The sequence below is a fragment of the Podarcis vaucheri genome (assembly GCF_965113315.1).
Source record: "Podarcis vaucheri genome assembly, chromosome: 2".
NCBI classification, from domain to species: Eukaryota; Metazoa; Chordata; class Lepidosauria; order Squamata; family Lacertidae; genus Podarcis; species Podarcis vaucheri.
The window spans coordinates 22,473,273-22,497,822 of record NC_138760.1 but is presented as its reverse complement, the minus strand read 5'-3'; the positions used below and the strand labels follow the sequence as shown (position 1 = coordinate 22,497,822).

Below are 24,550 nucleotides of genomic sequence, written 5' to 3'. Positions count from 1 at the left end.
GACTGGACCTAATGGTCAGGGGTCCCTTTACCTTTAACCCAGAAAAAGTACCTCGGGTTAAGAGCTTTGCTTCAGGGTGAGAACAGAAATCGTGCAGTGGAACCTCAGTTTAAGAACAGTTTCAGGTTAAGAACAGAACTCCAGAACGAACTAAGTTCTTAACCCGAGGTACCACTGTATTGCGAATCATGATGTGTCTGCCTGTGCTAAGCAAAAATCGCAATGTGGGGGAAACCACGAAGTCAGCCAACGCCTCTGCATAGGTCCATCCTTATTTCAGACATTGTGATTTATCAGTAGATCGCAATGTTTAGCTGGCAATATATATGGCGATGTTGAAAACCAGGCATCGCCCAGTCCTGCAACAGAGGATGCGACTCGCTGCCAGCAACTCTTGCTTACGGGCCTGAGTTAGGGTACCTATGTTGCTGCTTTAAAATCAGGGCGTCCTATGCAAACCCCCACAAAGCAGCTCAGGGCAGGTTTTTCCTCTTTCTTACAATGACAAAGAGTGAGGGCAACTCAGTCCTGAAAGTTAACCCTCTAATCTCACAGCTCTTCCTTCCATCTCATGTGCTTGAGGTGGCAACAGTTGTGATTGTGCAGTTCTAAGGGGGCAGCAAGGGACACGGGTGGCACTGTGGGTTAAACCACAGAGCCTAGGACTTGCCGATCAGAAGGTCGGCAGTTCGAATCCCTGCGACGGGGTGAGCTCCCGTTGCTCTGTCCCTGCTCCTGCCAACCTAGCAGTTTGAAAGCACACCAGTGCAAGTAGATAAATAGGTACCGCTCCGGCGGGAAGGTAAACGGCCTTTCCGTGCACTGCTCTGGTTTGCCAGAAAGCGGCTTAGTCATGCTGGCCACATGACCCAGAAGCTGTACGCCGGCTCCCTCAGCCAATAAAGCGAGATGAGCGCCGCAACCCCAGAATCGGTCACGACTGGAACTAATGGTCAGGGGTGCCTTTACCTTTAAGGGAGCAGCACTCTGCGCATGTCTGAGAGGCCTTTGTTTTTAGTGGGTCACGTTTCCCAGGACATTCAGCACAGATTTAAATCAAACCCCAGCTTTCCCGGGTCACTAATCCAGTGCTGCCAACACCGCAGACTTCACTCGTTCCCATTAATATCTATGTGTTGTGCATGTGTTTGCAGAAGCAGGAGTTCTCTGGCTCCAGGATATTAAGTTGCTTTGGGAGCACTGTCAGGGTTGCAGGCTCTTAGATCGTCAGTCCAGACCTCTGATCAATAGCAATTATTTACTTCACAGGTCTACCTGAAATAATCAAGCCAAGGGGTGACCTAAATTGGTTGGAAGAGGATGACCTGCATGCTTTCAATTGGAGGGAGGAAAAATCATTAAATTAGTGTGCTCCTCTCAGCCACACAGAGGAGCAGCCAGTATTTCCTGCTCTTCCTTTCCCCTTCTTTCTGCAAACATGGCCTAGACGTTCTCTCCTTTTTATTTATGGATGTGGCTGTCACACGAATAAACAGCGAGCACAGGTCGCTTAAATATAAACAGGTACCAGTTCTGTTACAAAAGGGGGGAGTAGGGAATTATTGCCCTTTCCTCTCTTAATGGCATCTCAAAGCAGTAAAACTGGCCCCTTGACATCATCGTGAAACACATTTTTAATCACGGAGCCTTTGATGCATAAACGCTGTGTCATCAGCCAATGTCTTCTTCTTCTTCTCGCTAATAACTGCCATGAAAGGGAGAGGAAGCAGAAGTCAGGCCTGAATGGCTTGGTGAACTTTGAAAGAAAGAACTAGGGCCCAAGTTTTCATTTTTGCTCCCCCCCCATTCCTTTTTCCTTTTGTGTCGTGTCCTTCGGATTGCAAGCCTAAAGTCAGGGACTGTATTTCTGATCACTGCAAGCCTCTCTGGGAGACTGTTTTCAGCTGAAAAGCAGAGCAAAAATTCTTTTAGACAAATACCGTATTTTTCGCTCCAAAGGACACACTTTTCCCCCTCCAAAAATTAAGGGTAAATGTGTGTGCGTCCTATAGAGCGAATGCAGGCTGCGTGGTTAAGCCCAAAGCCAGAACAGGGAGACGGAGCGCTCCGCAGCACTCCGTCTCGCTCTTCTAGCTTGGGGATGGCTGGGGATGACCTCTGCAGAGGTCCCGCTGTGCTCCAAAGGCTTCAGGGAACTTTGAGGCTGGCTGTGGGGAAAAGCAGCGCTTCCCCCCACTGACAGCACCAAAGAGCAGGTCAAAAGGAATCTGAAGCCTCCGGAGCCCAGCGGGAACTCCCTCCCCCCGTGCTCCAGAGGCTTCGGGTTGCCTTCACTGAAGCCTGGAGAGCGAGAGGGGTCAGTGCGCACCGGCCCCTCTCGCTCTCCAAGCTTCCAAGGTAGCCGCCTGAAATTTCCAGAGTACAGCGGAAACTCCCGCTGCGCTCTGGAGGCTTTGGGTGAATGCACCTCGAACGCACCTTGTTTTAGAGGGGGAGAACAAGAAAAAAAAAATCCTCCCTGTTCTCCCCCTCCTATGGTCCAGTGCGTCCTATGGTCCGGTGCGTCCTATAGAGCGAAAAATACGGTACATAATCTAAGCGGGTGGCGCTGTGGGTTAAACCACAGAGCCTAGGACTTGCCGATCCGAAGGTCGGCGGTTCGAATCCCCACAAGGGGGTGAGCTCCCGTTGCTCGGTCCCTGCTCCTGCCAACCTAGGAGTTCAAAAGCACATCAAAGTGCATGTAGATAAATGGGTACCACTCCGGCGGGAAGCTGAACGGTGTTTCCGTGTGCTGCTCTGGTTCGCCAGAAGCGGCTTAGTCATGCTGGCCACATGATCCGGAAGCTGTACACTGGCTCCCTCGGCCAATAAAGCGAGATGAGCGCCGCAACCCCAGAGTCGGCCACGACTGGAGCTAATGGTCAGGAGTCCCTTTACCTTTACCCTTTATCTAAGCACCTGTCAGATGCTGCTGGTGATTGCTTGTGAGTAACCAGGCAGGACTCTTACCTGTCTTTTACAGGTTTTATTTTACAGGTTTTACAGTGCAGTTCTACAAAGTTCATGTCCATCTTAGTCAGACCTCCCCCTCCCCTCTTTGCGTTTCACCCCTCTGCGCAAGCTGGGCGACTGATGTGGCGTGCGTCCCTCCTGGCCAGCTCAGTGAGGTGAGGCGCTGGGACTCTCAGCAGCATCCTCAAGCCCTTTCCTTGCTCGGCTGGCCCCTTCCCTCTCTTCTCCACTGGAGGTGTGGCTTTTCCCATGGCTGGAAGAGGAACTGCTCCTCAGGAGTTTTGGAGGCTCTCTGTATCCCAACGGCCCCCCCTGCCTCCCTCCCCTGTTCCGATGGCAGTCCCCTGACACCACCCCTGAGGAACTATGTCACAAAATGCGCTGAGCCAATAAACTTTCCCCCCCTGTGCACCTTTTGAGATTTAATTTCTTCTTCTCCCCGCCAACAGAAATAGTGGAAAGGAATACCTGAGAGCCTGTACTTCCTGAATTTACAGCTGACTTTGTGAATTCTGTCTAAAGTCTTACACCCCAAAATCCAAGAAGACCTACTACTAAATGATCAAAAGGAAAGCAATGTAGTAGCAAATTAAAAACATTTCAGCTGTAGCAGAGGTAGCAACGGCAATAACAGCGGTTGCCAGCACTGAGGACTTATTGTGCAAGTCTACGGAGACTTCTATCCTGGGGGCGAGTCCAAGGGACATAATCAGAAATGTTCTTTTATTACTGAACAAATTAAGTCTTACTACAGTCAGTCGCACAGGAACAGTGATTATTCCATGAAGCTGGCAGAGCACTACTGAAATCTAAATTACAGAGTAGGAAACCTTCTGCCAGTAGAAAATTAAAGAATGCCTATAATAAGTAACAGTTTAAAGAGAGGTTTGTCCCTTCCAATCTCTCTTTCCAAAAGCACTCGTGTAAGAATGGAAATATATACCTTACTTATTGCTTGGAACCTTATCTCCATGCGACGTAAAAGAAAATCAGTTTTATGGAATGGACAATTAAATGAACAAACACACTTCCCAAGCTACCAAAGATGAACTTACCACTGATTGGTGAGATTTGGATTAAAAACATATAAAGGGAGGGCAAAATTGACATGCAAACTACAAGACAAGGACAACTGTGACTTCAAAGAAGAATTGGAATCTTTTACAAATTATCTAAAAAAACAACAAAATGAATTGGACTCCCTGGCAGGTTTTGAATAAACATACACACATTTATTGAGGGACAACATAGAAGATAGATAATATAAGAATGTATACAGTTTTATAATATGCAGAAGTTAACATTGGATGAGAAACCAGAGAGAGGAGCTGAGGAAAGTCGTAAGGGGGGAGAGAGGGAGGGAGGGGGAGGGGGAAAATGGGGCAGAAACAAGGAAAATTATTTGCTTTGATAATTTGCTATGTTGAAATTGTTAATATATTTTTTTTAAAAAACACACACATATAAATGGAGGAGGAAGAGATATCATTTAAAAAGCTGGGAATCCTTAAAAGACAATGAGAAAATAAAAACGACAGGATGAAAGCAGGTCTGCAATGTTTAGTTTGATTAATTGATTAGATCAGGGTTCCCCAACTTGGAACTCCAGTTTTTGGACTACATTTCCCATCATCCCTGACCACTGAGTCATGCTAGCTGGGGATGATGGGAGTTGTAGTTCAAAAACAAATGTAGACCCAAGTTTGGGAAACTCTGGATTAGAAAGATGTTTGGAGCCATTTAAAAAAGTGCCCCTGATGAACTGGGAGGATATTTAAAAGCATTTCCCAACATTTGTTTCCTGTCTTTTGCCCAAAAAGCAGATATGCATACATCCCTTTAGTCTCACAATAGTAATGCCAGATACGTTAGGCTAAGAGATACTATCTGGTCAAAGGTTAGCCACTAGGTTTGCTGTTAGCTAGTTAGTCCTTGATACAAGTTCCACACTGTAACCCAGCAATACTCCAATGCGGTGCCCTTCAGGGTTATGGTCTGCAAGCATATGAGGCTACTACCTTGCTAAAGCTTAGGTACCTTGGGATACAGACGCTTCAGGTTACAGACTCCGCTAACCCAGAAACAGTACCTCGGGTTAAGAACTTTGTTTCAGGATGAGAACAGGAATTGCGCAGCGGTGGCAGCGGGAGGCCCCATTAGCTTAAGTGGCACCTCAGGTCAAGAATGGACCTCCGGAACGAATCAAGTTCTTAACCTGAGATACCACTGTAGGTCTGGATGGTCTCTTTTACTCCTGAAGGGACGCAAGGGGCGCTGCGGTCTAAACCACTGAGCCTCTAGGGCTTGCCCAAGATCAGCGGTTTGAATCCGCGCAACGGGGTGAGCTCCTGTTGCTCTGTCCCATCTCCTGCCAACCTAGCAGTTCGAAAGCACGCCAGTGCAAGCAGATAAATAGGCACCACTGCGGCAGGAAGGTAAACAGCATTTCCATGCGCTCTGGTTTCCGTCACGGTGTCCCGTTGCACCAGAAGCGGTTTAGTCATACTGGCCACATGACCTGGAAAGCTGTCTGTGGACAAACACCAGCTCCCTCGGCCTGAAAGCGAGATGAGCGCCACAACCCCATAGTCGCCTTTGACTGGACTGAACCATCCAGGGGGTCCTTTACCTTTACCCCTGAAACCATTTAAATGCCTTAGACTGAGAGCCCCTAAGGGAAAAGACTTACCTCAGGTTAAGTACTTAATTCGTTCCGGAGGTCTGTTCTTAATCTGAAACTGTTCTTAACCTGAAGCACCACTTTAGCTAATGGGGCCTCCTGCTGCCACCGCACTGCCAGAGCACAATTTCTGTTCTCATCCTGAAGCAAAGTTCTTAACCCGAGTTACTATTTCTGGATTAGCAGAGTCTGTAACCTGAAGCGTATGTAACCTGAAGCGTATGTATCCCGAGGTACCACTGTACTAACATAAAACTGCTGTAGGCCACTTGAAGCCCATACATGGGACAGGCTCATATACATACCGTGTTTTTCGCCCTATAGGACGCACATTTTCCCCTCCAAAAATGAAGGGGAAATCTGGTTGCGTCCTATGGGGCAAATGCAGGCTTTCGCTGACGCTTGGAGAGCAAGAGGGGTCTGTGCGCACCGACCCCTCTCGCTCTCCAGGCTTCAGGAAGACATCCGCAGCGTGGGGAGCCCTGCAGGAGTTCCCCGCAGGGCTCCCCACGCTGCGGATAGCAGCCTGCCGCCCCACGCGCCGGGCAGACATCGGCCAGCCCCCAAGCTTGGGGGACAGCAGGGAGGCGCAGCGCCATCCCGCTGTTCCTCAACCTGTTTCGGTTTCCCCGACCTGGTTTTGGGGGGGAAATAAAGGGGGAATTTTTTTCCTTTATTTCCCCCCCAAAAAACTAGGTGTGCCCTATGGGACGGAGGGTCATATGGGACAAAAAATACGGTATGTGCGTGCGCGCGCGCACACACACACACACACACACACATAAGCAATGGTTTAGTTGGACCTTCCTTGGAGAAGCAGAAACAGTTATCCCATCTATTTCTCAAAATCAAGCCAAATAATTTTAACTCAGTGGGGTCAACATGGTATAAAGAATACACAAACTCGTTGCTATGCTCCTTCAAATTTATTTTAATGCATTCCATTTAAAAATCCTCTTTTTAAAAACCAAAAAGTACTTGCATTATAGGGGTGCCATATTTCAAAAAGTGAAATTTGAGTTGTTGAGCCTTTTTTGGCAAGGTTATTGAGTTTTTGCTGTTTCTTGTTTTGTTTTACAGTTAACTGGCTATGTCCAGTAAATTCCAGATGTATGGCAACCCTATACTTGGAGGGATGAGTATATTTTGTTTCAGATGAGCAAAGCAAACTATTACCTTCAATTTGCATATTTCTTGTAAAGCTTCACTTCTCTCTTTCTTAAGTTCTTCCAATTCCTCTCTTTGCAAAGGATCACAGGAGACAAACTGGATGCATTGAAATATTGGGGGGGGGGAGGAGCAGGGATTGTTAACAAAGAAATTTTGGAATAATTAGGTCAGTTTTATCCATGATGATACTTAAACACCTACATTGTATAACACCTACATTAACCATTAATGCTTTAAGATTATATAAAATGATGCTATTTTTATTGTTATTGCTTTGTGGAAATAAATAATAATAATAATAATAATAATAATAATAATAATAATAATAATAATAATAAACCAACTTAATCCAGTCTTATTAAGAGATTTGCCTGCTACTCCAATGAATTAACTTAACTTGCAAAATCAGCAAGTACAAATTGAAGCAGAATAATTAGAAGAGAATCCAACAAGCTGGCCTTCAAACATATTTGTGTGTGTGTGTTTATCAAAGCCCTAAGTTATTGCTTAATAGCCGATAGTTTTTAGAAGACGCTAACAAGACAATTTCATTTTAAAATGCAAGGTTGAACAGGGGTTTGCAATATTAAATTCATAATATCAACCATTAGAAAGGCACAAAACTAAAGGAAAGAAAACCCAACAATATACTAGCAGGAGAAGGACAATACAGGACAGCTGTATGAAATTAAAAGTAACAAATTATTATTGTTATTATCTATTCATTTATTCAATGAATGAATGGATGGATGGATTCAATGAATGAATGAATGAATGAATGAATGATTAAATAAATAAACAAAGTCCAGATCAATGTAGAGAGCTCCATAACAGACACATTACTTACCTGTGAATCTAGTAATTGGGCAATTTCGTGAGCATTAAGTGCTGCCTGTCCTTGGGCACCACCTGCCCCATCTAGCTGCAAACAGAATAGGTTTCTTGCCACCTGGACAAAATCTGAAACAGAGGCTAAGTGAGCATGAACGTGCCTGATCAATGGCAAAAGAAGCAATTTCAAGATTGCACCCAACTTTTAGCTGCCTGTTGAACAATTGCTATGTTTTTTCGATGTTCCCCAAGTTTCTCCCCATCACCCATTTCCTATAAAATACCAGCTATGAATTGCACGTAGGGAAATCTGTAAGCATACAAAATGACAGCCGGGTTTTTAACAAGTCAGCTAGGTTAATTGCCATCAGTGTTATGTTAACTTTTGGCAACCCTAAAAAGGCTTGAATTAGATGAGAGACCTGTGGATTCACACACATTTAGCTACTTCCTCTTCCTCGGCCCTCCAGATGCTTTGGGATTACAACTCCCATCATCCCTGACCACTGGTCCTGTTAGCTAGGGATGATGGGCGTTGTAGTCCCAAAACATCTAGAGGGCTGAGTTTGCCTATGCCTGCGTTAAATAGTTGGTGAACTATGGGTTGCGCTTCTCCACATACTAGGGACGGAGGCACTTTGGCCCCCCAAATGTTTTGGGGGTTTTTTAGGGAGCCGACCCGTCCCCCATTGTTCTGAGGGTGAACATGGAGCCGGGTACAAGGCAGCTCAGTGCTGGCAGCTCCTCCTGCTGCTGCCACAACTGGCTGGAGGGGGGGGGGCGCCTTCCCCTGTCTTTCCCTTGCCGCTGGGGCCGTGCTGCCACTGCGTTCGACTCCGCTCCCTGGCTCCTAGCCCTAAGCAAGCAAACTGTGAGAGTAGCCCACAATATGACAATGCAGAGCCTTGTGTGGTCAAACCTAAACACTGTTTATTACTGTAATGAATAGGGCTGGGAGATATATTGATATATCATCCAAATCCAGTAGGAAGTCCGTACAGTGGTACCTCTGGTTGCAAACGGGATCCATTCCGGAGACCCGTTCGCAACATGAAAAGAGCGCAACCCACAGAGGCGCGTCTGTACACGTGCGGGTTGCAAATCGCCGCTTCTGTGCATGCGCATGAAGTCATTTTGCGCTTCTGCGCATGCGGTGAAACCCAGAAGTAACCCTTTCTGGTACTTCCAGGTTGCCGCGGGACGTAACCTGAAAGAACGTAACATGAAGCGGACGTAACATGAGGTATGAATGTATCATGATAACGGTTTCCTAATTTTTGACCTACAAATACATTGGTATCTCAGGTTACATATGCTTCAGGTTACATACACTTCAGGTTACAGACTCCGCTAACCCAGAAATAGTGCTTCAGGTTAAGAACTTTGCTTCAGGATGAGAACAGAAATCGTGACGGCAGCAGGAGGCCCCATTAGCTAAAGTGGTGCTTCAGGTTAAGAATAGTTTCAGGTTTAGAACGGACCTCCAGAACGAATTAAGTACTTAACCTGAGGTACCACTGTATATCGCAAATCATGGTGTGTGCCATGCAAAAATCGTGATGTGGAAGAACCGTGAAGCCAGCCAATGCTTCTCCATAGCTCCATCCTTCTTTCAGACATCGTGATATATCAGTATGTCGCGATGTTTAGCTGATGATCTATCACAATGTCGAAAACCAAGTATCACCCAAACACAGCGAGGAAGGCTTTTTAATGCAGCATTCTCTGTTACCATATTCCTAGAACTCGCTTCATTACCTCCAAAAGACACTGTTCCTTTAGGATCCTTTGGGAGCTGCTGCCTTAGGCTTTCTTGCTGTTCTTTTGTGGGTTGAATCCCGAGATAATTCAGAGCCTAGAAGCGGGATTTGGTGAGAGAGAAAAAGCACAGGGGTTTGAATTCTCTATCTGACAATGATGGAACATTGCACCTCCTTTTATCTGTTTAGGGAAGCTTTTAATGTTCAACAGATTATTGTATTTTAATATTCTGTTGGAAGCCCCCCAAAGTGTATATATGTATGTATGTACAAATAAATAAATAAATAATAAAAATAATCTGTCTTGTCTTAACTTGCTTAAGTCGCCTTTCCAGTCTGAGAAGGTGTGATGTAAATAATAATAATAATAATAATAATAATAATAATAATAATAATAATAATAATAATGCACTAACACACTTTCTATTTCCTTTCTCCAACACTGGATGATGGGGTGCATCCATAGCTGTCAACTTTCCCCCTTTTTTAAGGGAAATTCCCTTATCCCTAATAGGATACCTCGCAAGAAAAGAGAAAAGTTGACAGCTATGGGTGCATCTGTTCCGTAAAAGCCAACTCCTCGCGGCTGAGGTCTCTTTACAAAGGTCTCCCCCAATAAAATATTTGATGGGCATTACTATTCAAATGTTGTGCAGCTGCTATGTTTGGTTATCAATTATGTGTGGCAACGCTGACCCCCCCAAAAAATATTTGGCACCCTTGGGTTGGGCTCCCTTGATCTGTTCCTATACATCCACAGAGAGAAAAGTTTTACATACACTCGTAAGTGTGCTGTGGCGGAACTGAAACCCTGATTCTGCAAAATGCCTTCACAAAAGAAAAAAAGCATTTACGTGGCACTCTGGGGCGTTCAAAGTGCTTTGCGCACATTATCCCAGAACGACATAAGCACCAATTTATCCTTTCTCTGCTGCCTAACCCATCCTCTTTGTAATGTTTTAATGGGTCTGCTAGTGGCGGCCAAGTAAGCACACGATGTATCAGGGCATGTGCACAACAAGCAAGAGTCCCGGGCGCTTTTTAGAGACAATCCAAAGCGGCCAACTCTGAAACCTCCATTCATTACAACAGGCTCTTACTGAAAAGGTTAGGGAGGCTGCGGGAAGTAGATGGTGCTTCTTCTAGATGTTGGGTGGGTGGGTTACCTATTGAAGTAAGATAAGCCGGGGGATAAAGCAGCCCGGCTGATTCACAGTGCCATTTTCTGGCACCCGAACAAAGATTTTAAAGAGAGGAGATTTGAAAAGAGGCATATGCAACTCAGTGTGGGTTGCATCAGCACTTAGTCTCCTAAAACAAACAATTGACAACGAGAAAAAAAGGAAAGAGAGAGCAAATTCGGAAGCTCAATCTTCAAGCACTTACACAAAAACGATATAAATATTTAAGTGGTCTGCCCCTCGCAGCTCTTTCCCCCCTTATTTTCCTGTTCTCGGTATCGATGTAGCGAGAGAAGAAGGTATCACAAAAAAGAGAAATGAGATCTTTTTAGCAAAATAACTTTGGGAAATAGCTGGGGAAGAAGGCGGCGGCAGAACTTTGATAAAAGCACCTTGATGAAAGCACTTGAAAAGAAAAAAAAATGTATCACTGATACCCAAAACATTTTCCTCTCAAACTGTAGGTGTTTCAGGGAAAGAAGAAATTTTACTAATGGGAGACTTCAACTTCTCTATTATCTGCTGGGTTACAAACTGCCCCTAAGCATGAAATCTGCAGCAAATTCTTGCAATAGTTTGCTAGCACAACTTTCCAACTCAGAAATAGGAGGAAGGAGCAAGGGGTGTCCGTTACCCTCGGCTTGATCTTCACTAACAGGAAAGAGCTCACACTTTCTAAGAGAATTCACGAGCTGTTCCCCCCCCCCTAAAAAAAGTGCACAAACATTTACGTATGCATGCACTGCATTATGAAAGGCTGCTTGCAGGAAAATGTGCAAATTGGGCAAAGTAACGCCCCCGAAACATGCATATGAGGAAAAAGGCACCCAAAAATACTGATGAATTTTCATTAGGTTTTTATATGATTATGGACATAGCAAACTGATAGGGAGATGCGGCAAACGTAACTTAGGATTGGGGAAAAAAATAAGAAACAGCCACAGGGAGCTGTTTAAAAAACAAATAAATGTGTGTACAAGCAAGGCTGCCCTGTTTGAATATACTTCCTTGCTCCAAACTCACAATGAATCACAGGCTTCCATATTGTTCTTCTGGGAAATAATCTTTGGATGGCATCCTGCTCTTGCTGCATGGAGGGAGTGAACACATTGTGGAGTAGTGCTTAATAAGAGTTAAGTAGGATCTGGCCCTTCCATGTAGCCACCATTCAGGGAAGCCACATTCATGGCAAGGATGCTCAACGAAGCCAAGCTATTTATTCCAATCAGAGTCCCATCCATGCTATAACACAGGGTTTCCCAAACTTTGGTCTCCCACTGTTTTTGGACTACAATTCCCACCATCCCCGACCACTGGGGTATGATGGGAGTTGTAGTCTGACAACAGCTGGAGACCCAAGATTGGGAAACCTTACTCTAACACAAGGTCTCCCACCCACCTGCTCCTCTAAGGCCTAGAGCCTGTTGCAACATATTCAGCAGCAATGCACCCAGGAGGAGCTCTGCTCAATTCCTTTCAGGAAGCCAACCTGCAACTCGCTTTCATTGCACACAGGGTGGAATGAGGAAGGAGAAGGACTTGCAGGATGGCACCTCCACTGTGAACGTTCTTGCAACCATTTCGAACAGAAAATGTGGCTCCAAAACTGTCTAATCCATGGGTAGGCAAACTAAGGCCCAGGGGCCGGATCCAGCCCAATCACCTTCTCGATCTGGCCCACGGACGGTCCGGGAATCAGCGTGTTTTTATAGGAGTAGAATGTGTCCTTTTATTTAAAATGCATCTCTGGGTTATTTGTGGGGCATAGGAATTCATTCATTTTTTATTCCGCCCCCCCCAAAAAAAAATAGAGTCCAGCCCCCCACAAGGTCTGAGGGACAGTGGACCAGCCCCCAGCTGAAAAAGTTTCCTGACCCCACTCTAATCCTTTTCTTCATCTGCATTAACGTGTAAACTCCTCTATTTGGATCTGAATACACACAAGCACTCAGTCCCTGCCACTCTCTTTGTGAGTCCAAAGAGTCCTTGCTGAAATTCATTTACTTCGCAAGAAGAACAAAAGCTCTACAAGTTCATGTCATAGCCACAAAGTGCTCATAAGTCCTGGCCAAAATGAGAATCTTCCAGTTACTTTGGCTGCAGACCTACAGTAATATATTGCAAATTTTAGGGATCGCTAGAAATAAGCTAGTGTGACTATAAAAATATTTTAAAAGGAAAGACAACAAGGGTCCCGAGCCAAAGTAAATTGCTAGAGCCAAAGTAAATTGCTGAAATTAATGGGATATAAAGTCAATGGGAACTCAAGCACGACTTTCCCTAGATTTGGGCTAAAGGTTCCTGCAACATTTGCAAAAGGCAGTTCTGCTGCTAGGAGAGGAAATCGCAGCAGAAAGAGTAGCATCCAAAGCTTAAAAACATTTTCATCCAGCCAGACCATTTCAATATTTGCTAAATAATTTCATCATAATTTCATGTCGATTCAGCACAGCAAACCGTTGGTCTCACAAGTGTTATTTACCCGTGTAGAATAGTAATTTCTGTCACCAAATTGCCACAGGAACAAAGGTAAAAAATAAGACAGAAGATATTTACCATCTCTAGTTTATCTGCTTGGAGACGAACAGTGGGGTTTAGGGAAATCTTCCTTCTTTGTGGTCCATAATCATCGCTCCACGTGGGGCCAACAGCTAAGAGACAACAGGTTGCACATTAATTGGAAATCTAATTGGAACTTTTTCTCCTGAAGGATGTGTTCCGAACTCCTGCTGTTCAAACAACTGGAGCTAATCACCTGAATACCAGAATCAACTCGTGTTTGTTATCCTCCCACCTTTAAACGGTAAGCAAGATGCAATTTAAATGTTTATTACAGATCTCAAATGGAAACTGATGGATGCTGCTGAAATACTAGTTGGACCTTCCTGTACGAACCCGCCAAGATATGAGGGTCTGTGTGGGTGTGGGAACATCACACAAAAACCCGGAGGATAATTGGGGAATGATGGGCTGTGGATCAAACAGACATTATTGAAACATGAACGGTCATATCATGAGAGAGGCACATGGCTTGCACCTGTGATACCTCTTTTAAAAAACAATCAAAAGGAAACAGGAGATGGAGAGAGAGAGAGGGAGGGAGAGAGAAGTAAGTTGATACAGGCTGTGGGACAGATGCACATACCGTATTTTTTGCACCATAACACTCACTTTTTTCCTCCTAAAAAGTAAGGGGAAATGTCTGTGCGTGTTATGGAGGGAATGCCTAAGAGTGGCATGCCTACAGATTTTCCTCCTCTAAAAACTACTTGCGTGTTATGGTCGGGTGCGTGTTATAGAGCGAAAAATACGGTAATTTCTTTTTTGTGGTGAAGGGGCATTTCTTTGGACTCCTGCCAAGTCACCAAAACTTTCTAAAACATCCCCCAAAGCCTGCATATTTGCATAGCAATAACAGTAACAATAACAATTTATTACTTATACCCTGCCCATCTGCTTGGGTTTCCCCAGCCATTCTGGGCGGCTCCCAACAGGATATTAAAAACGCGATAAAACATCAAACATTAAAAACTTCCCTAAACACCTTCAGGTGTCTTCTAAAAGTCAGATTGATGTTTATTTCCTTGACATCTGATGGGAGGGCGTTCCACAGGGTGGACGCCACTACCGAGAAGGCCCTCTGCCTGGTTCCCTGTAACCTCACTTCTCACGGGGAGGGAACTGCCAGAAGGCCCTCGGAGCTGGACCTCAGTGACCTGAACAATGGGGGGGAGATGCTCCTTCAGGTATACTGGGCTGAGGCTGTTTAGGGCTTTGAAGGTCAGCGTCAACACTTTGAATTGTGCTCGGAAATGTACTTGGAGCCTATGTAGGTCTTTCCGGACCAGTGTGGTTGAGCAAGAATGACTGTACCAACACTAGACAACCCATACAGTATTCTACCACCCAAGGTGCATGTGCTTTTAGAATACCCCAACACATTTTTGCATCTACAGCTATATGTACACATGAACTGCCTACTGCCTGTTTAAGACATAAGGCAGAAGCGACTTGGAGGTAAAACAAGGATTTTGCCTACGCCTGAGCCCTTGCCTCCTACCCAACCTTTGGCAAATGTGAAAACAAAATGCAAGGTGCTTTTACACTCATTTTATATCCTTAATATATACGTGGCAAACATATGTTAAGTGCAGAGTCCTTTAAGCACTGGAAAATACTTAAGTTTCTATGGCAACTGGATCTTCAGATACGCCGGTGTTATTCACCATGCTGTGCCAAAGTGAGCCTATTGATTACTAATTATATAAGCTTGACGGGTTTTCAATCTGCCTACTACCAGGGAAGCCTGTCCATGTCTATTTGTTTGCCAATGGTGCCTGGTGTGGCATTGCAAAGCATTCTGGGAGCGTTAGTTCATGCAGGGCTCCAGCCAGGCCTACTGAATGGAACTACTGCTGCGGAAACCAGGGCTTATCCTAGAATACACTCAAAACAACAGCAACAATTTATTTGTATGCCGCCCATCTGACTGGGGTGGCTTCCAACAAATGAAAACATCAAACACAGTAAAACCCCAAACATTAACAACTTCCCCTATACAAGACTGCCTCCAGATGTCTTCTCAAAGTCAGGTAGTTGTTTATTTCCTTGACATCTGACGGGAGGGCGTTCTAGGGAGGAGCTGCCATGGAGGGCAAGCTTGTCCAGCGTTACAGATATCCTCAGGGAGGAAGCTTATGGACAACCCCATATTCATAGAATTGTAGAGTTGGAATGGACCCTGAGGGTCATTTAGACCAAACCCCCTGCAATGCAGGAATACGCAGCTACCCCAAATGGGGATCGAACCTGCAACCTTGGTATTCCCTGAAACAGACTTTGAAAACCATTTATTACTCCCTTTATAGGTAAAGGACGGTTAAGTCCAGTCAAAGGCGACTATGGGGTTGCGGCGCTCATCTCGCTTTTCAGGCCAGCGTTTGTCTGCAGACAGCTTTCCGGGTCACATGGCCAGCATGACTAAACCACTTCTGGCGCAACAGGACACCGTGATGAGTACCAGAGTGCACGGAAATGCCGTTTACCTTCCCGCTGCAGTGGTACCTATTTATCTACTTGCACTGGCGTGCTTTCAAACTGCTAGGTTGGCAGAAGCTGGGACAGAGCAAAGGGAGCTCACCCCATCACAGGGATTCGAACTGCCAACCTTCCGATTGGCAAGCCCAAGAGGCTCAGTGGTTTCGACCACAGCGCCACCCTTTATATCTCACATCTTTTCCATTATGGCACTCAAGGTGACTTACATGGGCCTCCTTGATAGTCTCCCATCCTCTCACTAGCCAGACCCAGATAGGTTTAGCTTCAGAAAAGTCGCTACATCATGAGCTTTGGATCAGGCCCTGGCACCCACAGCCCCAAACCCCAGGTGTCAATCCTATAGCTGTAGAAGACAAATGAGCAACGATAGGGTGCATTGTCCTTGCTGGTTACAAGCAAGGACAATCCATCCTTGTTCAGCCATCCCACAAAATAGTCAATGGCCATTATATTGGAAAGGGACTGCTAGACAATCTATTCATTCGTGTTAGGGGAACAATTGGTGCATAATAGAGGCTTTTTCTAAAGGAAAAGTAAACACATTAAATGCTACTCCTGTGAGAAAGGTAATGGCAACTATGTGATGAGAAAGCAAGGAAGTGAGCATTTACCCCCAGCAGATGCATCAGCGGTACTGTTGTTTGCAGAAAATGCGGGAGATTGCTCTCTCTTCTTGAATCCGGCTTTCGTCTATGAAAGAAAAAACACAAAATAAGGAGGTGCCTTCTGGTAAAGTAGGTCAAGGACCAAACAAACAAATGTCATTAGAAACCAAACACACACACACACACACACACAGGCTGATTACATAAAAGAAGTCCTGCCTAATGCTTTATCTAAACTTCAGATGAATATACAATACATATCAAAAGCTTTAAAAGAAACTGGTTCCCTTTGCAACATGCACCCATAGAATTATGTTAAGCAGCTTTGGAAGAGTGGTCTGTATTGACTGTTCTTCAAGCAGCCCCAGAACAGCTGGAATAAACCATGGTTATTTAGTTTTTTCTCTGCCTGCCGCTGCAAAGAAATCCATCCCCACCCTATCAACTCATGCAGTGATGCAACCACGCTAGAAGGGACACTGTTAACTGCAGAGAGCGAGAGAAGATATAGAAGCCAAAAGGAACTTAATTTGGCAGGCCGGACCAATCCGTGGACACCAAGCCAAACCGCCAGCCACAAAGAACGGGAGGGTGCATTCCATCAGATATGTGGGCAACCTTAAGTACTGCACAACTGGTAAAAGTGCACTCCCGACGGAGGGCCCCTAGCTAAGGAATTCCACGCTGGATCCAAGGCTGGAAAAAGGCTTCAATACACTCCTACCTCGATGACATGGCTTTTTTAAAAAATGTCCAATTTCTCTTAGTAGCTCTACACAGACAGTGGCTACGGTGGTGGTCCCGAGAACGAGGAGATCCAAAGCAGGAACTGGGTGCCATTTATTACGCAAAAGGCACGTAGAGGTTTTCCATCAGGGAACGTATAACTCTTGCCAGACAGATCCCTGTCCTTTTCTGACAAAAAAACCAGTAGCATTGAGAATTTCCACTGTTTCGTACTGTGTCACAAAATTCTAGAAAGGCTAAAAAAAAAAGGAGCAAGGGAACATTTGATCACGTGTCCCAGGGAAGCTCTGATTGATTGATTTCATTTGTATATCACCCTTTCCTACAAGGAGCTGAAAGTGGTGTGCATGGTTCTCCTCCTTCCCATCTTACCCACCCAACAACCTTGCGAGGTAGGTTAGGCTGAGAGTGAGTGACTGGCCAAGGTCACCCAGTGAGCTTTCATTGCTCAGTGGGGAATCGAACCCTGGTCTCCCAGGTTCCTAGTCTGACACTCTAACCACTACACCACACTGGCTCCCACGTGTTCATGGCTTTTAAAGGACTCTGTTTTATACATTACAGTGCAGGCACATCTCAGCGACATGCCAGACTCCTGAAAAATTCAGGTTGTAAATCTAATGCAAGGGGATGGACAATGTAATGTATGACCTATCGTGTTTTGCTTTCCTCCGTCTGTTTGTCATTTCCCGAGGGAGCTTTTTATACACCCAACAGTGCTGAGAAAGAGTACAGTCTTATGCATATCTATGCTCCTCTTGTGTCTGATGGAGTTTACTGTATTTTTCGCCCTATAGGACGCACTTTTCCCCCTCCAAAAATGAAGGGGAAATGTGTGCGCGCCCTATGGGGCGAATGCAGGCTTTCGCTGAAGCCTGGAGAGTGAAAGGGGTCACTGCGCACCGACCCCTCTCACTCTCCAGGCTTCAGGAAGCTATCCGCGAGCCTTGGGAGCCCAGCGGGAGTTCCCGCCGGGCTCCCAAGGCTTGTGGACAGCAGCCTGCAGCCTGAAACCCGGGGGGCAGCGGGGCGCACCCCGGGCTTTGGGCAGCTCTCTGCAAGCCTTGGGAGCCCGGCAGGACTTCCCGCCGGGCTCCCAAGGCTTGCGGATAGCAGCCTGTTCTGGGGGCTGGGGTCAGGGGAAGCTCGGGCTTCCCCCGCCCCAGCACCGCGCCTGGGGGGGAAATAATTTTTCCCCCGTTATCCCCCCCCAAAAAAACCCCTAGCTGTGCCCTATGGGCCAGTGCGCCCTATAAGGCGAAAAATACTGTACTCCAAAGAAAGCATGCTTAGGATTCAAATAGACTCCCAGTTCATCGAAATAATGCTTAAAAGAGGACATCCAACAGAATGGTATAAAAATGTTATTCAGTTCGCTGAAATTTCTCCAGCTGTATTAGCATTATATTTCAAAGAAGAGCATGTTTTTCATGCAGAGCTTTGGGGTTTTATTGGGAGGGGGGAGGGAGGGGGGAGAAGGAGGAATCATGTGTCTGTTCAAACTTTCTTACTTCCTCCATACTAAGAATGATGACAGGATGCTGGCTGTGGGAAGAAGCCACACAGCACGCTTGGCAGAGAAATTCTTCCTTATTCTTTCTTTCCTTTTTAATTTAAAAAATGTATTTTCCTCTCAACTGTTTGAACTGAGGAAGAGCTTAACATATCATCATCATCAATTTTATTGCACTAGCCAAAGGCCATGGCATCATTCACAAAGGGAACAAAGAGAAAAGCAACAATAACCATAAAGGTAAAGGTAAAGCTGACCGTTAGGTCCAGTCGCGGACGACTCTGGGGTTGCAGCACTCATCTCGCTCTATAGGCCGAGGGAGCTGGCGTTTGTCCACAGACAGCTTCCGGGTCATGTGGCCAGCATGACTAAGCCGCTTCTGGCGAACCAGAGCAGCGCATGGAAACGCCGTTTACCTTCCCACCAGAGCAGTACCTATTTATCTACTTGCACTTTGATGTGCTTTCGAACTGCTAGGTGGGCAGGAGCTGGGACCGAGCAACAGGAGCTCACCCCATTGCAGGGATTTGAACCGCTGACCTTCCAATCAGCAAGACCTAGGCTCAGTGGTTTAGACCACAGCCCATCACTGCTATGTGTACGTAGTTGGGTAAAAGTCCCACTGAACCCAGCAGGCAATGCTGGATTTATGTACAGTGGTACCTCGGGTTACATATGCTTCAGCTATAGCTTAGGGTCCCACTTTCTTGCCCCCCCCCCAAAAGAGAAAAAAAACTGGATGTACATTTTCAAAATATAAGATAAAAAACAAATAAAATCAAACCTACATATAGAAACAGTGTTTTGTGTTGTGTAGGCTCCTATGATTTAAGTAATGGGCCCCGCCTGCTAGCCTGCTCCCTAAAATATCACCGGTTTGCTCATTTCTATATATAAGGTGCCAACATTCTGCATGTGCAAATGGCTTTAGATACCTATTAGGTCCATAAATTATCATACAGTGGTACCTTGGGTTAAGAACTTAATTTGTTCTGGAGGTCCATTCTTAACCTGAAACTGTTCTTAACCTGAAGCACCACTTTAGCTAATGGGGCCTCCTGCTGCTGCCGTGCCACCGCTGTGCAATTTCTGTTCTCATCCTGAAGCAAAGTTCTTAACCTGAAGCACTATTTCTGGGTTAGCGGAGTCTGTAACCTGAAGCGTCTGTAAGCCAAGGTACCACTGTATAGCATATATTCAACACCAAAAACAGTGACAATTTGTTGTTGACAAAGGACAGCTGGACATATAAAGGGCCCCATCGCCTTCAGTAGCTTAGGGCCGCATCAAACCTAAATCCGGCCCTGCCAGCGGGGCTCACTTCCAAGCTAGGCATATATAGGACTGCACTGCCAGTCACTTGTGCCTTCTGAAAGAACATATAGACTGATGTGCAAGTGAGGAGGTCAAGGAATTGATTTCTGCTAAAACAACTGGCTGCCTGTGAAATTTGCGACAAGCAGGACTTGGATAATCTATCCAGTTTAGCAGTTTGCTTGCTGATCGCTGCCCCTTTGTCAACCGATGACCCTTAAATTGGTTTTCAGAGAATACTTGCCACATTCAGAATAGACATCTTTGAGTCAATGTTTTCATTCGGAGACGAAGATGGAGGAAGCTGCAGTCCATATCCATCCGAAGTTAACAAGCTGGAGGGGGGCGGTGCAGTTTCTGCTTGACTGGAAAGAGGTTCACGTCGAATGAAAGCGATTTCCCACGAGGAGTTAGATCTAAAAATGAAGTCACAGGTTGGACACAAGTATTGTACATTGCATTCTTCCTGAAATAATGAAGACCTCCCTGTAATGATCAAAATATGTCAGGCAGCAAGTGATGTTTAGCAGGTCAATAAAATTCAGTGGGACAGAAATCTGTTGCACCAACTTTTTTTAAGTATTCCCCTTGTTCTTGATGGCTAGGAGGGCCAAATCTGCGAGGGTCTTATGTTTTTAATGTGCTGTTACCAGCCCAGAATGTTTGGGCTTAGGCGGCATCTGTCTTGGGAAACAATGGAGTGCGTCTATGGGGCTGGGGTCAAAACACTGGAGAATCACAGCGCCCAAAAGTATCAGGATTTATGCCCGCGAGACAGGGAGTTCTTTTTAACAGCTCTATATTTTAGCACTTCCAACAACACATATCCAAAATTCTCTCTCTAATCATGAGGGCTAGAGACATAAATCGACCAAATCTATACTAGGGAAGACAGACAGATGTAAAATGCAACGTTCAGAGGACTTGTTTTTTAGGGCAGTTGTTACCTCAGCTTTGTTCTGTTGATTAGGCTTCTTGCTTCTTCATAGGTGATTCCAATCAATGACTCCTTGTTAATGGAAACAAGCTGGTCCCCAGCTCTCAGCCGACCATCCTAGCAAGAACAAAGACAGTCGTTGGCACTTGTTTTTGCAATCAAGTTGCCTTAAGAGGTCAAGGCAAACTCTCCAAATTTATAAACGCCCAAGGTTGTGCAGTCTGTCAAATTGCCTTTTAGAGAAGGGGAGGGCCACATTTGATCTGATAAGAGTGCCAGACTCTTGGTACAAATAAATAACAAATCAGAGTGCCTGGTATAAATAACTGCCCGACTGAAGCAGGCTGATCTCTGCCCCTTGCTCTGCTCAGTTTATGAACCGTATGTGGTTTTTGGTATGACTGCATAGAAGTGTAGAGCCGAAATGGTCATTTAGTAAACCCCCTGCAATGCAGGAATCACAGGTAAAGCATCCACGACAGGTGGCTATTCAGACTCTGCTCAAAAACCTCCAATGAAGGAGAGTCTGCCACCTTCTGAGGTAGCCTGTTCCACGGCTTAACAGATCTTACCATCAGAATGTTCTTCCTAATGTTTAGTTCAGGGGTCAGCAAACTTTTTCAGCAGAAGAGAAGAGTTTGGATTTGATATCCCGCTTTATCACTACCCGAAGGAGTCTCAAAGCAGCTAACATTCTCCTTTCCCTTCCTCCCCCACAACAAACACTATGTGAGGTGAGTGGGGCTGAGAGACTTCACAGAAGTGTGACTGGCCCAAGGTCACCCAGCAGCTACATGTGGAGGAGCGGAGACGCGAACCTGGTTCCCCAGATTACGAGACTACCGCTCTTAACCACTACACCACTGTCCCTCAGACCTTGTGGGGGGCTGGACTATGTTTTGGAGGGAAAAACTGAATGAATTCCTATGCCCCACAAATAACCCAGAGATGCATTTTAAATAAAAGCCCACATTCTACTCATATAAAAACACGCTGATTCCCGGACCGTCCACGGGCTGGGTTTAGAAGGCGACTGGGCCGGATCCGGCCCCTGGGCCTTAGTTTGCCTACCCATGGTTATGTTGGACTCTCTTTCTTGTAACTGAATTCACTGGTTTGGGTCCCACAGCAGAAAACAAGCTTGCTCCATCTTCCATGTGACAGCTCTCCAGATATTTAAAGAAGGCTATCATATTTCCTCTCAGTCTTCTCTTCTCCAGGATAAATTAATACTATGCTGTATTTGTGTATCTGTTTTTTAAGTATGTGGTAGGTCAAGTGTGTGACAAGTGACTAACAAATCTAACCATCAGCAGCAGCAAACAGTGCAAAACCTTCTATGGAATACAAAGGAAGAAGAAAAAAACCTCAACTCTCAGCTTGCATATTAGAAGAAGGAATTCGAGCAGAGCCTTGTCCCAGATGCACAGGTTTTCTACGTGCAGGCAGGTTTAATCAATTCAATCTCCTTTATTGACATAGAATGAGTGTGTTGTATACATGGATCAGAACACACCACAAGTAGGAGGCACTTTTAGGTAAAACTATCCAGACATCGTGAGAAACAAAGGTGGCTCTAAAGATATATGGTGACGTTATTTCATGGCATCACTCAAAAATTTTGCCAAATTCTCCACAACGTCATTCCTACAGTTATTCAGCAGACTGGACACCCTGGAAGAGGTTTTAGAAATGGGAGCCTATTAAAAATATCAGTACCCTTACATTCATTCTGAACTCCTAGGGTTGCAGAAGTACTGCACTATATGTGTCTGTTTGTCTGTAGAGGTAAAGTAAAGGTAAAGGACCCCTTGTCGGTTAATTCCACTCAAAGGTGACTATGGGGTTGCGGTGCTCGCTTTCAGGCCGAGAGAGCCGGCGTTTGTCTACAGACAGCTTTCCAAGTCATGTGGCCAGCAGTACTAAACCGCTTCTGGCACAACGGGACACTGTGACGGAAACCAGAGTGCACGGAAACGCCGTTTACCTTCCCACTGGAGTGATACCTATTTATCTACTTGCACTGGTGTGCTTTCAAACTGCTAGGTTGGCAGAAGCTGGGACAGAGCAAAAGGAGCTCACCCTGTCACGGGGATTCAAACCACCGACCTTCTGATTGGCAAGTCCAAGAGGCTCAGTGGTTTAGACCACAGCGCCACCCGCACTTCAGTCTGATAACTCTGCTTTTGATTTAGGAGAGAGAGCAAAATATACTCACAAGTGTGTTAAACTGCAAGTTGTGGAACAGAAGGGGTCCTTGTAGGTGAAGCGTGTATTTTATTCCCACTACAGTGGTACCTCGGGTTAAGTACTTAATTCGTTCCAGAGGTCCGTTCTTAACCTGAAACTGTTCTTAACCTGAAGCACCACTTTAGCTAATGGGGCCTCCTGCTGCCACTGCACCGCTGAAGCACGATTTCTGTTCTCATCCTGAAGCAAAGTTCTTAACCCGAGGTACTATTTCTAGGTTAGCGGAGTCTGTAACCTGAAGCGTATGTAACCCGAGGTACCACTGTATTTTATCCTGATGAGGAGCAACAGCCACTGTGATGACGCGAACCAAGTCCTCAAAGCTAAAGCTGTCGAAATCAGCAATAGATGGACTGGACAGCCGCATGGATGCCAGGGGATGAAAAATAAAAAAAGGATAAGGGACAGGGAAGGGGATAATCAGGCAGTACTAGATGTCCTGGAAGGGAGAAGCTGGCATTAGGAGCTGAACTACTTTGCTGCTGCAGAACAGAGTAACAGATCAGCGAGAGATATCAGCGGAATTTCACTGGGCACAAAATTGGACACAGATGGTTGTTTTGTTTTAGAATTAAGCCACAGACAGTTTGTGAGAAGTTTCTGTACCAGTTAATCCAGCTCTGAGCTGGATTAATTCGCACCAGAAGGGTGGGGGTAAGGGATCCAGTTTCAAACAGCTATACATACAACCTCGGCGAACGTTTGGACCCCGACCAGATGCAACAACGGAGAGCCCAAAGACTTTGGCACCAATAATTTAGCGCACAGTTCAGGAAAATGTGGGTGGGTGGCTGGGGAGGTGGAGAACGAGGCCAGAAAAAGCGCTTTTGCACTCAGCTCAAACCAACGTTTAGCCTACAGCACATCACATTTCTGTTTTTGCCAAGTTCCACACTTAAAATTAAAAAAGAGGCTCTTAAAAAAAAAATCAATGCAAGCAGCAATTCAGTCTGTGAAAATTGCAGACCCTCTAAGTGTCTCTTTTTTCCAGGAAGAGTCCCGGACTTACAGAAGCCATCCCGGTTTCTGCTTTGAACCAGCAATGTTCATCTCCTTAGGATGTCCCTATTTTCATGAGAGAAATGTTGAAGGGTACGGTAGGACAGCCCTATTTTCACTGGAGAAATGTTGGGGAGTATGGAGTTATGTGACCACCCCGAGCCAAGGAGATAAGTAACTATACAACCTTTAGAAGACATCTGAAGGCAGCCATGTATAGGGAAGGTTTTTTTTAAAAAAAAATGCTTAATGTTTGATTATGTTTTTATATATGTTGGAAGCTGCCCAGAGAAGCTGGGGCAACACACTCAGATAGGTGGGGATATAAATAATAAAACTATTATTAGTATTAGTATTATTATTATGGAATAAGACATCCCAATTTTATCAGAGAAATATTGGAGGGTATGGAATTGCTGTCAACATGAAAACAACAGGAATTCTAAGCCTATAGGTCACTTCTGAAGGCACGAAAGTACTCTATAAAGATGTTCAGCCACACACATCCTTGGACTAGATGATCCACAGG

The 24,550-nt window shown here is 45.4% G+C and overlaps 1 protein-coding gene across 3 annotated transcripts in view; it reads right to left on the bottom strand.

The window, feature by feature from the left end:
* The window catches only part of STXBP4 (syntaxin binding protein 4), a 143,614-nt gene that overhangs the window by 100,211 nt on the left and 18,853 nt on the right, over nucleotides 1-24,550 (bottom strand). For all 3 annotated transcript variants that reach the window (XM_082212457.1, XM_082212458.1, XM_082212459.1), the window contains exons 5-11: nucleotides 20,783-20,889; nucleotides 20,080-20,251; nucleotides 16,268-16,346; nucleotides 13,155-13,249; nucleotides 9,416-9,512; nucleotides 7,674-7,786; nucleotides 6,833-6,922 (exon numbers count right to left, since the gene is read on the bottom strand). In XM_082212457.1, coding sequence (XP_082068583.1) covers nucleotides 6,833-6,922; nucleotides 7,674-7,786; nucleotides 9,416-9,512; nucleotides 13,155-13,249; nucleotides 16,268-16,346; nucleotides 20,080-20,251; nucleotides 20,783-20,889 — 753 coding nt within the window. The remainder of the gene's footprint in view (nucleotides 1-6,832; nucleotides 6,923-7,673; nucleotides 7,787-9,415; nucleotides 9,513-13,154; nucleotides 13,250-16,267; nucleotides 16,347-20,079; nucleotides 20,252-20,782; nucleotides 20,890-24,550) is intronic.